The 16,848-nt window shown below is 43.2% G+C and overlaps 1 protein-coding gene across 7 annotated transcripts in view; it reads left to right on the top strand.

Moving 5' to 3' along the window:
• Positions 1–16,848, top strand: part of RREB1 (ras responsive element binding protein 1) — a 122,369-nt gene that overhangs the window by 35,723 nt on the left and 69,798 nt on the right. For 2 of the 7 annotated variants that reach the window (XM_088056544.1, XM_014254511.2), the window contains exon 2: positions 9,243–9,612. The exons of the other annotated variants lie outside the window; for them this stretch is intronic. In XM_088056544.1, coding sequence (XP_087912670.1) covers positions 9,582–9,612 — 31 coding nt within the window. In that variant the 5' untranslated portion in view covers positions 9,243–9,581. The remainder of the gene's footprint in view (positions 1–9,242; positions 9,613–16,848) is intronic. 7 annotated transcript variants of the gene reach the window in all.

Here is a 16,848-nt window from a genome sequence, read left to right on the forward strand (position 1 = left end):
ACAGCCATCAGGGATGCAGAAATTTGGGAAGTGTTCATCCTCAAAATTAGGGCTACTTGAAGGTGAATTAACTGCTGGGCCTGTAAATGAGCTGTGTGTTCTTAGCAGTGTGTATAGGACCTTAAGCGCAGAAAGGTTTGGGGTGAGTCTGGAAAGGGTCCATGTTTGAGGAATGTAGTTATTCTGGCTTCCGAGGTACTTTTTTTGTGTAGACAGCATGGAAAATGATTACAAAAACAAGTATTGCAAGACACTTAATGAGATGGGAAACTGGCAGTGTTAAGGCTGTGGCTCTTGGGCTTATGTGACTATAAGAGAATTTCAGCTTTTTTTCTGCCATTTCTCCAAGCATTTTCTGAGTTGTGAAGAATCACAAATGAGGTTTATCCTGTGGGCTTAAAGTTAGCAACTGCAAAAATGCATTGAAAATCTCTCTTGACACCTGGAATGAGGGTCCATGACAGCAACTGGACTCAAGAAAAAAAGGTACCTTTAATGTTTCCTGCCAATTCCACCAGTTTAGTCTCAGGCCTCATCTGCTGAGATGTCACACTGCTTTCACCGTTTTGGAGCAGGGGTGACTGGGGCTAACCAGGCCAGTTTTTAGGGAGCTTAGTCAGCTTCCTAATTTCCAGGTGTAGTGAGAGAGTCATCAGGGAGAGGAATGGAAAGAGAATGTCAGTAAGTTGCTCTGCATGAAAGAAGCTGGGCTGCCAGGAGGATTTCCAATTGGAGATCACCAAGGCAGCATTATTACTGCCCCTGTTTTCTCTTGCATGTGGCTCTACAGAGCTTTAACCATTTGTGCTGAAACACTGCATGTCAGGTGTTTAGCTTCAGGCCACATTTGTTTTTGAAAGAGAAGTAAGTAGTAAAAAAAAATTCTTCAGTCATTTCTGAGAATGAAGCTGGGGGAAAACTGAGTTCAGGCTTTAACTTACTTTCTTGTCCCCCCTTTTTATAGAAAATAGAAAAAAACCTACTGCAAACTTTGAATCCCAAACAAGGGGGAGAAAGTTGACCAGTTCTTCAAGTTCTGAAAGCTGTAATGCAGGGGAGTTGAGATTTGAGAAAGAAAGTGGGTGGGTGACTGGAATTATAGCCATCAATTGAATAAGTTATTTGTTATCATAGCTGACAATGGCAATGGTGATTTCTCCAGTGTGGTCTGGTCCTAATGTCTGTTGTAATTCAGAAGTGAGAGGGACTGTGCATGATCCAATGAAAGCTGAGCATCCTCATGTCTATCTTGTTCCAGAGCAGGTCATTTCAGCTCTGTAAAGACTGAACTTAGTAACCTAGTCCCACTTCTTAAGTAAGCACTTTAGTGATCTCTATTTGTCCACTCTTTCAGGTGCAAAACACATGTGGGGAATGTGTGATTGTTTCTCTTGCACTGTGATGTACAGGTATACGTATAGAATTCCTCGTTGAGGAATTCATTGGTGTAAGATGAAAATGCTGATCTTGTGAATGTGCTTTACTCTGTAGGCACTTCTGCTCCATGTGGAGTAAGGGTAGCTTGAAAGTTGTCAGACAAGATTTGCACTCCTTGCCAAACACCACTGGTCTCCTAAATAAAAACAAGGGCCCATAAGATTGTAAATACCTGTGCATGTGATGTAAACAAACTTCCTGATTCAGGGACCACTACTGAAGCTAATGATTCTCTTCCATAGAATGAACTTATTAGTATCAGTTCATTAGCAAGACTGAGGCCTTGATTTGTAATGAGCCCTTAAGTGTAATTTGCAGTAGTCTGTTGACTGTATCTTACTAAGCTGCTGTGGGTGCAAGAGGGAAACAGGTTGAGGCTGGAGTAATACTTACCTTTGCTTCCAGTCAGAAGTATTTAGAGCAAAAAAGAAATGTGTCACACCTCTAGGATCTCCAGTCAGCTTTCCTGCAGACCTTGGCCACAAAGAATGAAATACTCCTGGTGCTCGACACACAGGGCAAAGGCTGCTGCTGTATTTAAAAATATGTGTATGAAAATGGAACTGGAAGTTACTGCAAAAGCTGCATTTGCAGGTATCATAGCAAGGAAATTTTTAGAAACCAGACCTGAAAGAATTTGCAACAGAGTTTCTCAGGATACTCCCTGTCATTTCTCATTTGCTTTGCTGAAGTGTTAAAAGAACCCCTGCTTTCTGTAGTTATGGCTAGCAATAAATTACTTTATGGTTTTATTTTGATTGTATACCATGTATATGTATAATTTTTTCTTTTTTTTGCTTGATTATGGAAGGGGGGACTGTGGAAAGAGAATTTTAAGTTCTTTAACAAGACGATTGAAGTAACTTATTCATGATAAGCACCCCAGAGGAATATTGAATAGCTCTGTCCTGTTCTCTTTCAAAGAACTCCTCAAAATGTTGTTTGTTTCCTAAGAGGGAAAAAATTAATTTAAAAATAGTTTAAACAATTTAGTGATTCTTACTCTATTTCTTGCAAACTTCTCCCTTGCCCCTGAGCCAGACAGTGGTCTGCTCTCTCCACTTGCCCACAGAATTACCATGCAACTAATTTTAGAGGTGGGTTTACACGTCTGTCTTTATTAAAAATGCTGCAGTCTCCATCTCTGGTATCCACCAGGTGGAAGCAGATGTGTAGAATATCTGTGCGTGTATTTGTAAATCTGGGTTTGAGCAGATTTGGCATTTCTAAGAGGGCGGCATGTATGCAAAGACAAGGGAACCCTTGGCAGTGTAATACCATCAGTAAAGCAAAAACTTGCAGTTAACCACTAGCAGGGTTTGTTGAGGTGGGCTGGGTGACATTGTATTAGTCAGTTCTTCTGGTGCACGGTTAGACATCACTTGCCTTGCTGTTCTTAATTACAGTAGGGAGAGAAGGGTATCAGGGAGGGGATGGGGAGAATAATAAAGTGGTTTCTTAGAGAGGGGTGCTCTTCTTGTGCTCACAGAGGTTTTGGTCTCTTAGCCTCAAGTGTGCTTTTCTGACTTACAGACTTATTCATCACTTACTGATGTGTTCATCTTCCTGTTAACCCCCTGGCATCCCATTACCCCTCTACTCTTGCAAAAAATAGCACCTTAGAAGTTTGGGCAATATCCCTGTAGTGTGTGGCCTCACAGTGATTTTGCTTTGAGTGCATCTTGGTTGGGAAATATGGTAAAAGTGCTAAGATTATTTTGTTTGTTTGAGGGATGGGTGGGAGGGCAGGATGAGCCCACATGGTGTCAAGCAGGAAGCTTGATGTAGCTGAGAGTGGCCTCCTGAAAGCATCCCTCCAGCCTGCGAGTCTTCTAAAGGCAGTCATATCCAGATTTACAGTGCCTGCTCTGTTTTGTATAACAGAAATGGTGTAGTTGTTTACTGCTGTTTTTATTCTCCTTCTACAGGTTTTGTTGATGATTTCTCCATGACTAAACTTCATGTCACTGCCTGACAAAACTGGGCTCTTAATAATTTAAAGTTTACAGAGTAAAACCTGGACAGTACAATGTGTTGAATATATATTGGATGAAATAATTTCCTTTCTGACCTGTACTCTTTTAGCTTTGCTTAATTCTGAGCATGTTATAGAAACAATCAGATTTCCTAAAAGTGAAGATATTTGCATTTTAAGCCCAGAGTTGCAAAACTGAGTCTTGTACTCTGTGCATGTTGGGACAAAAATAAAATGGAGGAAAATCTGAAAGAGGCATTTTGCATCACTTGAGGCCCAGTGGGAGCTGAGGGTCAGGATCACTCTGAGAATTAATCAGTTCACTAGAGAATATGATAATACAAGGAAATTATGGTATTGCAATAAGGTTTTCAGGCTTTTTATTAGTAGCAGAAACTTTAAAAATAAAAAGTATGAGAGAAGCCTGGGAGCAGAAGTGGCCTGAAGGGGAAATGACCAAGACCAGCTGAGAAATGCAGAGAATGGTAAATCAGGAGTGCTGCTTCACTGCATCTGTGTGAAACTCTGTGTGTCTTATGAAGGGGGCTGAGAGAGACCACGGTTCTGTGGAATCTCACTTCTTAATGCAGTTTTGAATAACAAACAGCTCTGGGCCTTCCACTTTTCTTGCAGGCTGAGGATTTTAAACAGGGAATGCCAGGCCTGCAGAAAAGTGACTGTAATCACAAATCTGAAAGCAGCATGTGACCTTTCTTGTCATTTCTAACAAGCCAGAACTTTGCAGAAATCTGCCCAGGCAAACTTTTGGTCCTGCTGTGCCCCAGTGCAATAATTATAATGCAGAAACAGCTGATGGGTCACGTCTCCAGGCCTGTGCAGAGTTATGACTTGCTACCTACATTCCATGTTTAGCTTTGAGAGATCAGATGGTGCAAGCAATGTGAGCTAGCAGTGCCTGAGGACATGCTCGGGGCAACACGTCCTGTCCCTCTGCAGCTTTGGTTTTTTTTCTCTACTTCTGTCCCATCCCATCCCCTTAAGGTGATGCATTTTACAAGAAATACCGATCTCTCTGGGAGGTGAGCTGCCCCTGTGGAAGCATATGTGCCATTCCCACTGTGCTGTACGTTAAATCCAAGGGCTTGAGGTTTGTAAATATTGTCTCTAAAGTAACTGGGGACTCCAGGTGAGCTGCTTGCCTTACTTGCTGGTGGCTCTGGAGCCGTGGTTGGTACGTGTGGCGCACAGTGGCAGGCTGTTTCAGCACTGTTAGTGATGTGATTTAATGAAGCATGAGTGATATTGGAGGAAGTAAATTTTGTCTTTGTGGATGGGGAAAGGGTCACTGGCAAAAGTTTACAAACAAATGAGTTGAAAAAATTAGGCTTAATTCACCCATGTGGAGGAAGGGAGGTGGATATTTTTGGGTTGTTTGTTTTGTGCTTAGCGCTGGGCAAAAGTTACACCCAGTCCTTGATGTAGGAAAAGTTGGATAGGTAAGCAGAAAAGTACGAACTCATTGCCTAAGACTGCTCTTGCTTTCTTACTCTCCTCATCCAGGGGTGCCATGGGAGAGGTGCAATAGAGACATTTTAATTATGGTAATTTACTGTCAACTTATTTTCACTGTGTTTAGTCGGAAAACAGAAGTTCAGGTATATTTTTAAAAGTTTTTATGGCAGAGATGTTGCGAGTTAGCTCTGAGTTGGAGAGAAGGAAGCAAGGGGGGAGCGGGAGGAGGGAGTCTGGAGATGGAGCCGGTTGTGGGTTCATTCCACTACATCTTTTCATCTTTCCCCGGTACTGCAGCACCACAGGAGTAGAGTTACCAACAACATTCTTGCTCAGGTCTCTCATCCCTCACTCAAATAGAGGGTGTAATTTGACTATGTCTCAGCTCCCATGTGTGAAGGCTGTTGATGAAACTAAATGTATGTGCATTTTTAAGTACAAACAAAAACCAAACCCAAACAAACGCAAATCTCAATTCAGATCTGTTCCATGATCCTGGATCACCATGTGGTTGTTCAAACTCTAGAACTGGCATGAGGCTGGAGGGAGAACACGTGGCCAGAGCTGTGAGGTAAAGTGAGGACTGGCAGTCTGTCCTTCTGAATGACAGCTGTGGCTTACATCAGGTTAAATCAGTCTGTATGCTTCAGGCTGAGGCAAAGCAGAATGGCTTAAAAGCAGGTTTTCACTTCTAGCCTTGAGTTTCCTGAAAGCCTGCATCAGTTTGTGGGAGTGCATATATTTCTGCATCCCAGCTGCCATGGAAAATGAGAGACATCTTACAGGACAGTTCTCACAGTCAGTATTTACTGAAGTCTTCCTGATTTGAATGGCTGTGTCCCCAGCTGTCACAGATAGATTGTGAATCTGGATTTTTACCTCCTGCTTCTCCATTCTATCAGCTGTTTCCGGCTGCACACAGGTTAACAGGGAGGCCTGCTGGGCTGCTTAATGGGTGGCCTGGCGCTGCCTTTGGGCTGATGCAGATGATTTCTATTGGCCAAGGTTATCTCCTCCTGACCTTGTAGCCAGAATTCAACCTCCCGTTGGCACAGTAATTGTGAAAAGGAGTGTTTCTGAAAGAATTCCTAAAGGCTGGAATATCCTTTCTGGTTTTGTGAAAACCGTGGGTTTTTTTCATCAGCGCTCTGAACGGAAAAGGAAAGTGCCCTAATGTTACGTTTGATATTTCAGAGAAGGTTGTGTTTAAGATTTTTTTCTTCTAAAATCCACGGTGGAGACTGTAAGTTTAGTATGGCAGGAGGGTGCTGTACTCGATCCACTTCTGCTACTGTACCTTCTTGGTTGCTTGCTCAGTGCACACTGGTAGGTTGCTGAACAGGATACATGGCATCTGATTTCTTCCTAGCTGTAGCCTTTTGTACCGAAATGTCTTTTGCCTTGGTTGCAGTTGGTTCAGTTTACAGGACTAAATGTGTTTGCATACTTTTGGGATGAACAGGGACTTCTGTTACCTGTGTAATGGAATGAGGCAGAGGGATTAGTGGGGAAGATGGGGAGAGAGGGAGGAGTTGAATGGGGTTTCTTTTCTTTTCTGGAGTCATGAAGCTCCTCCCATAGCAGAGAGGGAGCATAGTACATGGAACCTGAAGACCTTTAAAGTACATGCTGAAATGGATGCTGGGAAGATACAGTACAGTGCTTGGGCACAACTCCAAGGCTCCCAAGGCAAGTAATATTTAAACAAGCTGAACAGCCCCTTTCGGCAAGCAGCAGGAAATCCAGCACTGAGCTTTGTGTTGTTGCATGGTCAGCAGAAGATAAAAGCCCAGGCTATGCAGCTGGGGTTCCCTCCTATCACTGGATGGCAAACTGTTAAAAAAAGATAAAAGAACAGAAAAGGACAGGGGGTCGTCTTATTGAAAAGCATTCCTTCATATTTTAAGCCGTCAAAGTACTTTGAAATACATTGTGCCTGATGTAAGTCAGGAGCAGCACCATCGGGGTGTGTTGAAGCTTTTACATTAGTTGGCAAGCAAAAGATGAATTTGTCCCTCTGCTTCATCAGAGATAAAGATTTAACATGGGCATGACTGTGATACGCATAGGTGCCTCACCAAAAGCCCCACAGCAGGCAGGAGCTTCCCAGAACAATTTTTTTTTTAGGAGTAAGGCGTGTAACGGGTCTGCTGCTGACTGGGGGGTCTCATTCTAAAATTCAGTCAGCATTTAGCCATGTACAGCCTTTCCTGGTCCCACTTTCTGCAGCTCATCCTTGGTTAGGGACTGTTTTAACAATAAGGAAGAGAATTTAAATGAATGAGATTGCTAGTTAAAGTCTTCTAATCAGTATTTACTGTGTTCCACTCCTCCATCCCTCCTCCTTTTTTCCTGCATCACAGCACTAGTGTCTTGGGAAAGAAAATGCTTCAGAGCATTTGTTACCAATTTAGCAGCAAGTACGTGCTCAAATTTGGGATTTCTGAGATCTGTGTGTGCCATATGTAGGCAAAATGTAGTACTTGCAAGTTCCAGTAGAAGGGAATAAACACAAATTTGCTGTTCTGCAGATAGTGTTTCTTTAATCTAATGAGACTTACATTTATGCAGCCTTATTGTTTTGGTAAGACGGTTAACCGTCCTCCCTAGGGTGCCTAATTGCTTATCATGAACTAATCAGTCCCCTGGGTATATGAAGGGATGAAACACTGCCAAGATAGAGTCTGTGACTTCCCCCAGAGGTGTGATAACCCTCCCAATTACCCCACCCTTCAGGGAGCTTGCTTACTGCTCTTTTAAAGACCTTGTGACTTCAGAAATTGTCCATGTTTGGAGATTTAAGGAAGTTTAAAGGGGTGTATTTATTGAGAATCTTTTGAACCTGTAAGCTCTCACATTTTTTATGTAAAAACTGTATTGAATATTGTTTCAATCTTGAAACAATCTATGAAAATGCTGAACATGTTTCTGTTTATGAAAGTGCCTACCTTCATAGCCCCCGAGGTATGCCAGACCCTAACAGATAAGGAAAGGGCCAGGTTCTGTCTTCAGCTGTTAGTAGATAGGGATGGCAAAATCTTCTAGCTTCAGAAACCCCACTTGAAGTTCAAATGAAGAAATGAGTGAAACAAATCACTCAAACAAATCACTGGTGGTGACTCTCTTCTTATTTTTGGTAGAATAATAGTTGCATGTTACTGTGTATGAAATGACTGGTTAGATTAAGAAAAGCTTTTTACCTTACAGTAAAAAATAATTCACTTAACTAGTGGTTTTGCTTGTATTCTCCTTTCAGTTTCCTGTTTTAACTCATTCACAAGATATGCTTGTCTGCTGCACAGGTTGAGATAGCTACTGATTGCCCGAATTCTTCTCTTGTATCTTTTTATATTGAATGCTTGAGTTCCATGAGGCATATAAAGCATTCTACAAAACCATAGTGTTTGAACTGGAAGTGAGAAACAGCTTCTGCTATTTAGCATCTGAGTGAAAATACAAGTTCTCATGTTTCTTTGTCTTTTGTTCTTGTTCTGAATGGACACAAATTTTGTGTGAAATTTGGAGGATTGAATCTGTTAGTTGGGTACAAATAACAGTTTGTTCTTGAAACAGTTGTAACATAATCAATGAATAATATCAGATTTTTTTTTTCTTTTGTGGTTCTTTTAATATACTTAAGGTTTTCTTCACTTTTGGTTGTAAAGTATATTCTACATGACCTTAGCAAGATTGATGTAAATAAAAATATTATTACAGTGTGTACTGGCTTAAAACTTTAAAGCAAGGTGATTTCACACTTAGAATGAAAAGAAGGTGGCTGTGTGGGCATGTATGTTTATATGCCCAAGAAAATGTAAATGTGGAAGCATCACTCCTCAAAAGAAGTGTGACTTCCAGTGTCATAGGTCTGATTATGATATTACAATGTTGCTTTGCTATGTGTGCATATATGAAAGTGATTAGTCAAGTTTCCACTGGCAAACTCTTGCTGTCCTCCTGCAGCAACTGGGGTGGATGCACAGGCCACTTGATCACTTTTTGTTGCTGTTATTGTTTATTTTTCTCTGTTTGGAAGTACTACTTTACCCAGAATTGGGTTGAGCCTAAACACAGTTCATAAGAGTTTGATTCAGGCTAATGTTTTTGTTAAATATATATCAATGGAGTCAGCAGAAGGAAATTAATTTCCCTTTTCATATGTGAATTGTTTCAAGAATTGTTTGCATCATCTGTTTCATGGAAATGTGTGAGGCACTAGCAGTAGAAATGGTTTTTTGGAAGGAGAGGGTGGTTTTGGACTAGCAGCAGACGTTTTTGGCTGGAGGAATAGCAACTTGAAACTTCACTTACTGAAGAAACCTGTTCACAATTTTGTCTGTTTTTTTTTTTTCCCCAGCGTTCCTGAAATAAACTTCCTGCAATTCTTTGCAGTGTGCAGGTGTCCAGACTCCCCTTTACTCATGGTCGCCTGTGAAACCCGTCAGGCAACTGAAGGCTGTACCTAAAATTCTGCTGGCAGTGCAGCACACTGCAGTGGCCTTGATATAGTTACGGTGGACACCTTGTGCAGCCACAGCTGTAGCATCCCCTCGTAGTCCGAACAACTGAGTATTGCGGTCCAGGAGTCTACACGTGTGGAGGACTGCCTGGAATAGAAAAAGGAAAGCTGCAGAGATTGTAAGCTGCTGCTTGATCCGTGTGGCTGTTGTGCCGAGGAGCATCAAAACTTTGCTGGATGGATCCGACAGCTCGTTGCAAAGTAGAGGGTCAGTCTTGCTGGTTATTTGCAGTTATTAACCTTAGTGGATTTTAATTTTTTTTTGTTTCTTTTGCTTTCATATTTTTCTCTGTATACCTAAGAGGATTGTGGCCTTGCAACCAGAACGCTCATGTTCAGGAAACTTAAAGCTGTTCCTACTGAAGGGCTTTGAAGATCAGCAGGCATTTCCTCCAGCGTTTACAGCATTGTTGGAGGAAACATTCCCTGCAGAAGTCTTCAGGTCTATCCGCCCGACTTTGGTCATTTCTTACCTCACCAGCACATGGATTATGCTGTTTGCAGACTGTCTAAGCTGCACGATGACCTCCATGGATTCCTCATGAGCTTTTACAAGGCCAGGCCTGTGTACTTTGTAAAATCCTTTAGAAATGCCTGCTAGGCTTTTAAAGTCCCAGAGCATAGACTATACTACAAGGAACTCTGAAGGTCAGCAGCTGGATATGGTTGTGGATTAAGAGTGATTTTTTTTGTGTGTGTTTGTGTATGTATGCAGTTCTTGTTTTAAAAATACATATTTTTTCAAGTCAGATAGAGATATATTGTTCCTGAGAAGGCTTCTTGTACTTTCTGGTAAAGCTGAGGGACTTCTGAATTCCGTAAATTGATGAACAAGATCCCTATGCACTGTTGCAGTTTATGAAAATGAACAGATGCTGTTCCATTTTGTCAGTGTGCTGGAAGCACCTCCCACAGGTTACTTGCACTGCGTGTACTTCAAAATAGAAAGAAAACTCAAACTGAAGAGTACCACTGGCAAATAGCTCTGCTGTTTAAAATTTTGCAAGTGGCTTTCCTATGTGGATCTCAGCTTGGAGAGGCTTGCCAGCTGTATCTATTGCTGTAATTAATTCACCTAACTAAACCCAGAAAGAGGCTTTGTATTTCAGTATTTAGAGCTCTACAAACAAGCCCAAAGGCTACTGACCAGCTGGTCTGAGCCGGTGGTTGTGCTCACAAAACTTGTGCCACCTTGTTCATAGGTGGTGGGAGAGAGCTATTTTTCTGAATGCTGGATTTCTCGTTCACCTGGATGAAGCAGTAAACCTCAGTCTGAGAGATCTTTGGTACTTTGACATCTGTGGCAAATACATATCTAGAATAAGCACAGTAAAATACAGTTAGTTTGTACCTTTTAACTCTGGCTCACAATACCAGGAGAATGTCAGCTGATGGTTGTCTATGCTTAATATCACATGGAGATTATGGAGTTGGTTTATATCTGTTCCTAGTCCTTAGCATACTGTAGGAGTTGGTTGACTTGAGATCTGCTTGTACCTCTTGTGGTGGGGGGCAGATTTTGGCTTTGGCTTGTGGGCCTGCAGAGTCCGCTTGGTGTGGAGATACAAGCTCAGGAGTGCTACCAGTTATCTTGCTCATGAAAAGGCTGTGTAGGCCCTTGGGATAGTGCAGTTGGAGGCTGACATTACAAGTGCCTTCTAGGGTGGATGGGAGAGGGAGGGCTGTGCAGCACACTTCTGAGTCTCTTTGCTCCAGCATATCTCTCTCTCTCCTCCCTGTGGTCTGTGCTTTCCCCTCCGAAAATCTCAAGCTACAACTCCCTAATTTAAAAATCTGTTTCAGGTGGAAGGCATAGGGATATGATTTGTGTTCCTGAACTTTTTAAATTGTCTTGGTTATAGATTGTTGTTGTTGTTGTTGTTTGGGAGGATGTGACAGGGGGAATAATTTCTGTGCTGACCAGAAACAGAATACGTGAAGATATGATGTTAACAAGGTGGGGGAGAAAAGGAGGTGTTTGTTTAGAAAAAGCCTAGTCACTAAAGCCTGTGGGGCAGAGGAACCCTGCTGATAACACAGATGAAACAGTCTGCCTCTTTCCTAACTTTAGAGGAGTGGAGCTTTGTAATAAATGGCTGCTATGTGGCAGCTGTCTCCCAGCTTCGTGAGCCTGGCAGTAGTTAATCCTGTCAGCAAGTCATGCTCCCTGGAAAAGAGCAGTGAGAGGAGCTTCAAACTCTTGAATCATTCTATTTGCAAAATATTTGCATGTTGAATGTCTCTCTGCTTAAAACAAGTTTGGTAATTCGATGTAGGTTTCCATCTTTAAGTAACATTAAAGTGCAGCTGTGTTGGCTTTTAAATAAAATGTTAGAAACGTGCTGAGATACTACAATTCTTTTCTCTCTTTAAAAAAGTCATTTTAGTTTTGGAAGGTGTATGTTCCAGAGTACAAAATGTACTTTGTAGAGAAGGGACACTGTGTTGCTATCCCTGTATCTTAAAAAATTACAGGTTGAACATTTGAGATCATGGTTATCCTTAAAAGCTTGAGGCTTTAAAATTAATCTGTTCACTTCAGTTTGCTTTTTGTATTTTGCTAAGCATGTAATGTGTCTGTTCTTCTTCCAAAAGTCAAAAAACTATAATTTTGACTTAAAAAATTGAGATTTTGTTTGGTAATGTAGCACCATCAGATTTTACAGGCTCATGATAAAATCTTGATGGTTGACAACACTACCACTAGGAAATGGGTTAAAATCCCTGTAATTTCTACTTTTCTTATTTTGCTGTGTTATCTTGTGAAGCATAAAATGTTTTGGCAAACTACCTGGTACAGTGCTCCAAGCAGAGAGTGTGTTGGCATCTCCTGCAAAGCCAGTGTGGTTGGGCTGCAGAGGATGAGTTGGGAGCTCTGCAATAAGCAAACTGATGCTCTCCCCCTTGGGCTTGCCTGTGTTTGCTAGCATATGGATGCAGTTAGAGTGGTGAAACACCATGTGGAACATAGCTACTCCAAGAGGAGTTTTTTCATGGTCTAGCTTATCCTATTTTCAGAATGATTTTTGTAAAATTGCCTGTGCATTTAGTTCCTCTGTGAAACTCTTCCTCAAACACTCATCTTGGAGGAAGAGAATTGCAACCAGAGCACCGCACAAGAAGCAGGGCACTAGCACAGGAGATTTTCTGTATCTTCCTCAGTGTGATTCATCCTGCCTCTGTAATCCCTGCTGAACCCGTCGTGCACACACACACACAGCTCTGACTACATGTGAAGAGCAAGTGTGAGGGGATGAAATGTTTTCTTGTTTCTCCCTCCAGAGTTTTGCTTTAAACCTTCACCTCGAGTGGTGGCTCCGAAGCTGCCCCTGGCTGAGCTGCTGGCCATCAGGGTGAGGGACAGAGATGGGGACAGGGACAGGCCCTCCTTCCCTCCCTCCCTCCCCGCCTCCCTCCCCAACAGCTGCAGGCACCAATTGCCAGGGAGCAGCCCGGCCACATGGTTTCATGGATTTCTTCCTCTTGTTACTAATGTGCCTCCTTGTTTCCGTGATGCTGTGAAGAGGAACAACCAGACGGATTGTCTTCTCTTGGGGTGGGTGCCCAGGCATCTGCACAGCCAGTTGGTATGGCACAGGAGCCCCTGTTTTTTCAGTGACACCACGGGCTATTGATGGCAGGCTGGGGCTGTGCTGCTGCTGCTGCTGCACAGATGCTTGCTCTTGGCCCACCTTAAAAGGACAAGATATCCCGTGGTTTAGACTGGCCATATATTGTCGGGGATGTCAGCATCTCCGTCACAGCTACCCAGCTGAGCCCGGCATGCCCCCTCCACCCTGCGTGCCTGCAGCGTCTCCTCAGTCAGAGCTGAGGGGTGCTGTAACTCAGAGCATTTGAAGGGGAGGTCTCTTTTCTTCTCTGTTACTCAGAAATGTTTTCCATCTGGCTCTCCCTACTGCGATGCATCTAGCTCACTCACTGGGCTCTCGGACAAGTATCTTAATTTCCTCAGCACAGTACTTGTTTAGGCACACAGGCGATGGGACCTTAACCTATAGCTCTCCCCACATTCCCCCCAGGGTTTTAAGTCAAGTGGGTTTGTCAGGGCAATGTGAAAATGAAAAAAAAAATGCAAGCAACAAAAACACAAAGCTACGTTTTGATTGTTTCCTCATTTTGCAATCCTTCATCTCCTCTTGCTTGTCTGACACGGCAGCAGCAGCAGGATATGAGGTTTTGACCCCAGGGTTGTGCTTCCCCAGGATTGCTGGGGCTCCCCTCAGACAGATGCATCTCCCTTTCCTCAGCCTGTTGCACATGGAGACAAGCACGGTGGGGTTGCCCACTGGTCCTTACGGCAGCTTCCCCCTGCCCTTCTGCTCTCTTGCCTCTTCCTTGGCTCCTTAGGGGCTGTGGGCAGTGGTTTTTGCCAGCAGTGTGATGCCACTTGCTTGACCTGTCCTGTGTTTGCAAGATACTTCCACCCCACCTTTAGGGCCCACTCCCTTCAGTCTCTGACTCTGCTCTGGACTCCCACCCTCTCCCACAGCGTGTTCCAAGGCTGTCCCCTTGCCCTCTGGGATGTAAGCCAGCCCTGGCCCGAGTGAGAGATGCAGCAACTGGACTAGGGAAGACTGATAGTGTGGGGAGAGACCCTGGGCCATGTCCCAAGGAGTGCTGCCCCACTGCAGCCAGTGCCAGCCCAGAGGAGACATGAAGGGACTTTGTCGGGTTGCCACTTCATCTAAGGCAAATAAACTGGAGTTAAAGCCAAGAAACACATCGACTTCCTGGAACTCTGTGAGCCATCCGCACAGCTGTCCCCACTCCCTGAACACATGCAAAGCAGAGCTTATAAGGACAGACAGTATTGCTTTTGTGTCCTTCCTCAGCCAGTGGGGAGGGCGCAGGGGAGGGGATGTGCTGGGTAAAGCCCAAGGCCTGTCTTGTTCCATATTCCCCCTGTGTTGCCGTGATTCCCAGTGACTGGGGGAAGCCAGATTCCCTTCCCACTGGCCTCCTCACAGCTGTGCAGGCAGGCAAGGATGAGGATGGAGGGGTGTTTGCAGTTGTCAACATGGGAAGGAATGAACGGATGTCTGCTTAGAGCCACTTGTTTTACTTTCCTATTGCCATGATTTTATTTTGTTGCCTAAATGTGGTGTTCATGGTCCCAGGTTTGTTAAGCTGTCTTCAAATCTCAAATTCCTTTTTGCTTGAGCAAGCTCTTGAAGATAACTGCAGTTTTGAGACAAAGGCTTCCTGGAGGGCCAGATACTCGCCAACAAGCTGATAGAAAGGGGAGAGATGAGGAGCAGCTCACAGATACATCTTTGGTCAGGGAAAAGAGTGCTAAGGCATTAGAAGTCTCAAAATTCATCATCAGCTGCTGATCCTAAAGGCAGCCATAGGTTATTTCAATTCTTGCAGTGCTGTGTGTTCTGTGTGGTACTGCTGTCCCCAAAGAGGTTCTGCTGGTCAGAACTCAGTGCAGGCTCAAATCAAACTCTATGAGGTAATTACCAAGTGTCCTGGGCTTTCCTGTTGGGAGTCAGGGGGCCGTCAGGTTTCACTTTTGCTCTTGGTGCCAGAGCGGCTTTTGTCTGAGTTCTAGCCTAGCACCATCACAGGCTCCTGCATGAGGGCTGTTTCCACAGCACACAGCTCTTGGGAAAGGTGCAAACATGGCTTCCCTCTTCAAGTTAGCAAATGGAGCACAGAGCCAAGAGGATGGGCATGAATTAATTTTGTATTAAGGTTGCCCAGTAGCTATGTGCATTGCATAAAGGTGAATTTCACCCAGGGAACCCCTGCTTTGCCCGTATGGTGTCTCATTGTTACATTAGTACAACTTCCATGTTTTAAGTGTATTGCACCGATGTAATGCCAGATTATCACGGTGATTCAGAGTTGTTCACTAAAGGCATTAGCTAAATTCAAATTCTGATATGCTTTATGAAGAGAAGCTTCTGGTCATCTGAGCCGAAGTCCTAAGGAGCATTACTAGTCCATAAGTCACTAAAAAGGGATTTTCCAAAGCTACATAAAAACTAAATGTGCACATGTATCCCATCATGCTTGCAAGGAAATAAAACAGGAGGAGTAAATATGTTTGAATATTTAAAATTTAGCCTGTTAGGTGTTATAGCAACAGCATGCAAAATAGTTTGGAAATACAGGGATCATCTTGTTCTTGTTTAGTGCTTCTTCCCCTCCCACCAGAGGATTGTCCATAACTCAGTTTTAAGGCATGTCCATGAGCATGTGGTTCACTTGTTTATTCCATCTCTGGGTATATCTGTGTATATACAAGTTAGACATATGGATGTTGTAGACTCACAGGGTTATTTCAAGAGGCAAAGTATTATACCTGCACTAAAACAGGTAAAATGATTGTTTCACTAATAGCTTAGAGAATTTATAGAAAGAGTCTGTCTTCTTCGGTGCTCAGAGAGTACCTTTCAGTAGATTTTACTCCCTTTGGTTGTTGTTTTTGTGTTTGGTTTTGTTTTTTTTTTGTAGAGGAAAATGTTACTTACAGGTGCAAGTTCCAAAGCTTTGGGGTAGCATTCTGTTACGTGAAAGAGCAGCCACCAGCTACTCCCATGCCACTCTCTTTCTTTGCTTGTCTTCCTTTCCCCGTGGGCTGCTCTGCTTTGTACTGGTGCTCCAGCAGTGGTGACGGTGAGGTGACACTCCCACTGTAATTTTCTGCTACTGGGGTGCAGAGTCAGCACCAGTACTTCAGTAGCAAGGGCAGAGTTGGTATTAAAAAAGGTCAGTTGGGAAAACTTTGTTCATTTGGTTTTCCTTTGCCTTGAGGCAGTGCTTTGAATAGTGTTAATCCTTTTTTCTTCCCACACGATGCTTTTTCACCCTTTTTCCTTCCTGCCAGCTTTGATGGAAAGTTACGTTCAAAACGTAGTGCGGGTGATAGCATGTGTCTCTTTTGGGGTGGGAGTGACCATTTGTGCTTGGGAGCATTGCCTCGTGCTCTGGGAGTGAAATCCGCTCCACTTTGTAGAAGCTTAGTAGGAGACCAGTGCATCAGAAGCAGTTTGGAGTGCAGTGTAGCCATTCTTAGGTATTAAAATCTCAAGGGTAAACAGTAAATTTTGTTTATTCAAATGTGATATCTCTCTTTGAAGTTCTGTTCTTGTCTAAATTTGTATACTAGCAGGTCTGGCCTTCATTTAAATGATCCTTGGGGTTTTTTCGTGCCACTTAGAAAAAAAAACAGTGGGAAAGCCTTGACTAAGTTAATAGTGTTGCTAAGATGGAAATGATGAAGAAAGCTCAGGATTCCTGTTTGGACCTCATGGGAAAAAGTGGTTTGAAATGCGTGGTGGGTGGGGGTGCACATTCCTAAACCTGTCCTTTCTTTTCCCTGTTTCTTCTCCCCCACTGTGTTCTATACAAAATACTACAGTATGTTTAATGAAACCAATAAAACTATTTGGCCAAGAGTGTTAATCTTTCTGTG

This window comes from Pseudopodoces humilis, chromosome 1, assembly GCF_049639895.1.
Source record: "Pseudopodoces humilis isolate 2021_Gansu_Grassland_sample_001 chromosome 1, ASM4963989v1, whole genome shotgun sequence".
NCBI lineage: Eukaryota > Metazoa > Chordata > Aves > Passeriformes > Paridae > Pseudopodoces > Pseudopodoces humilis.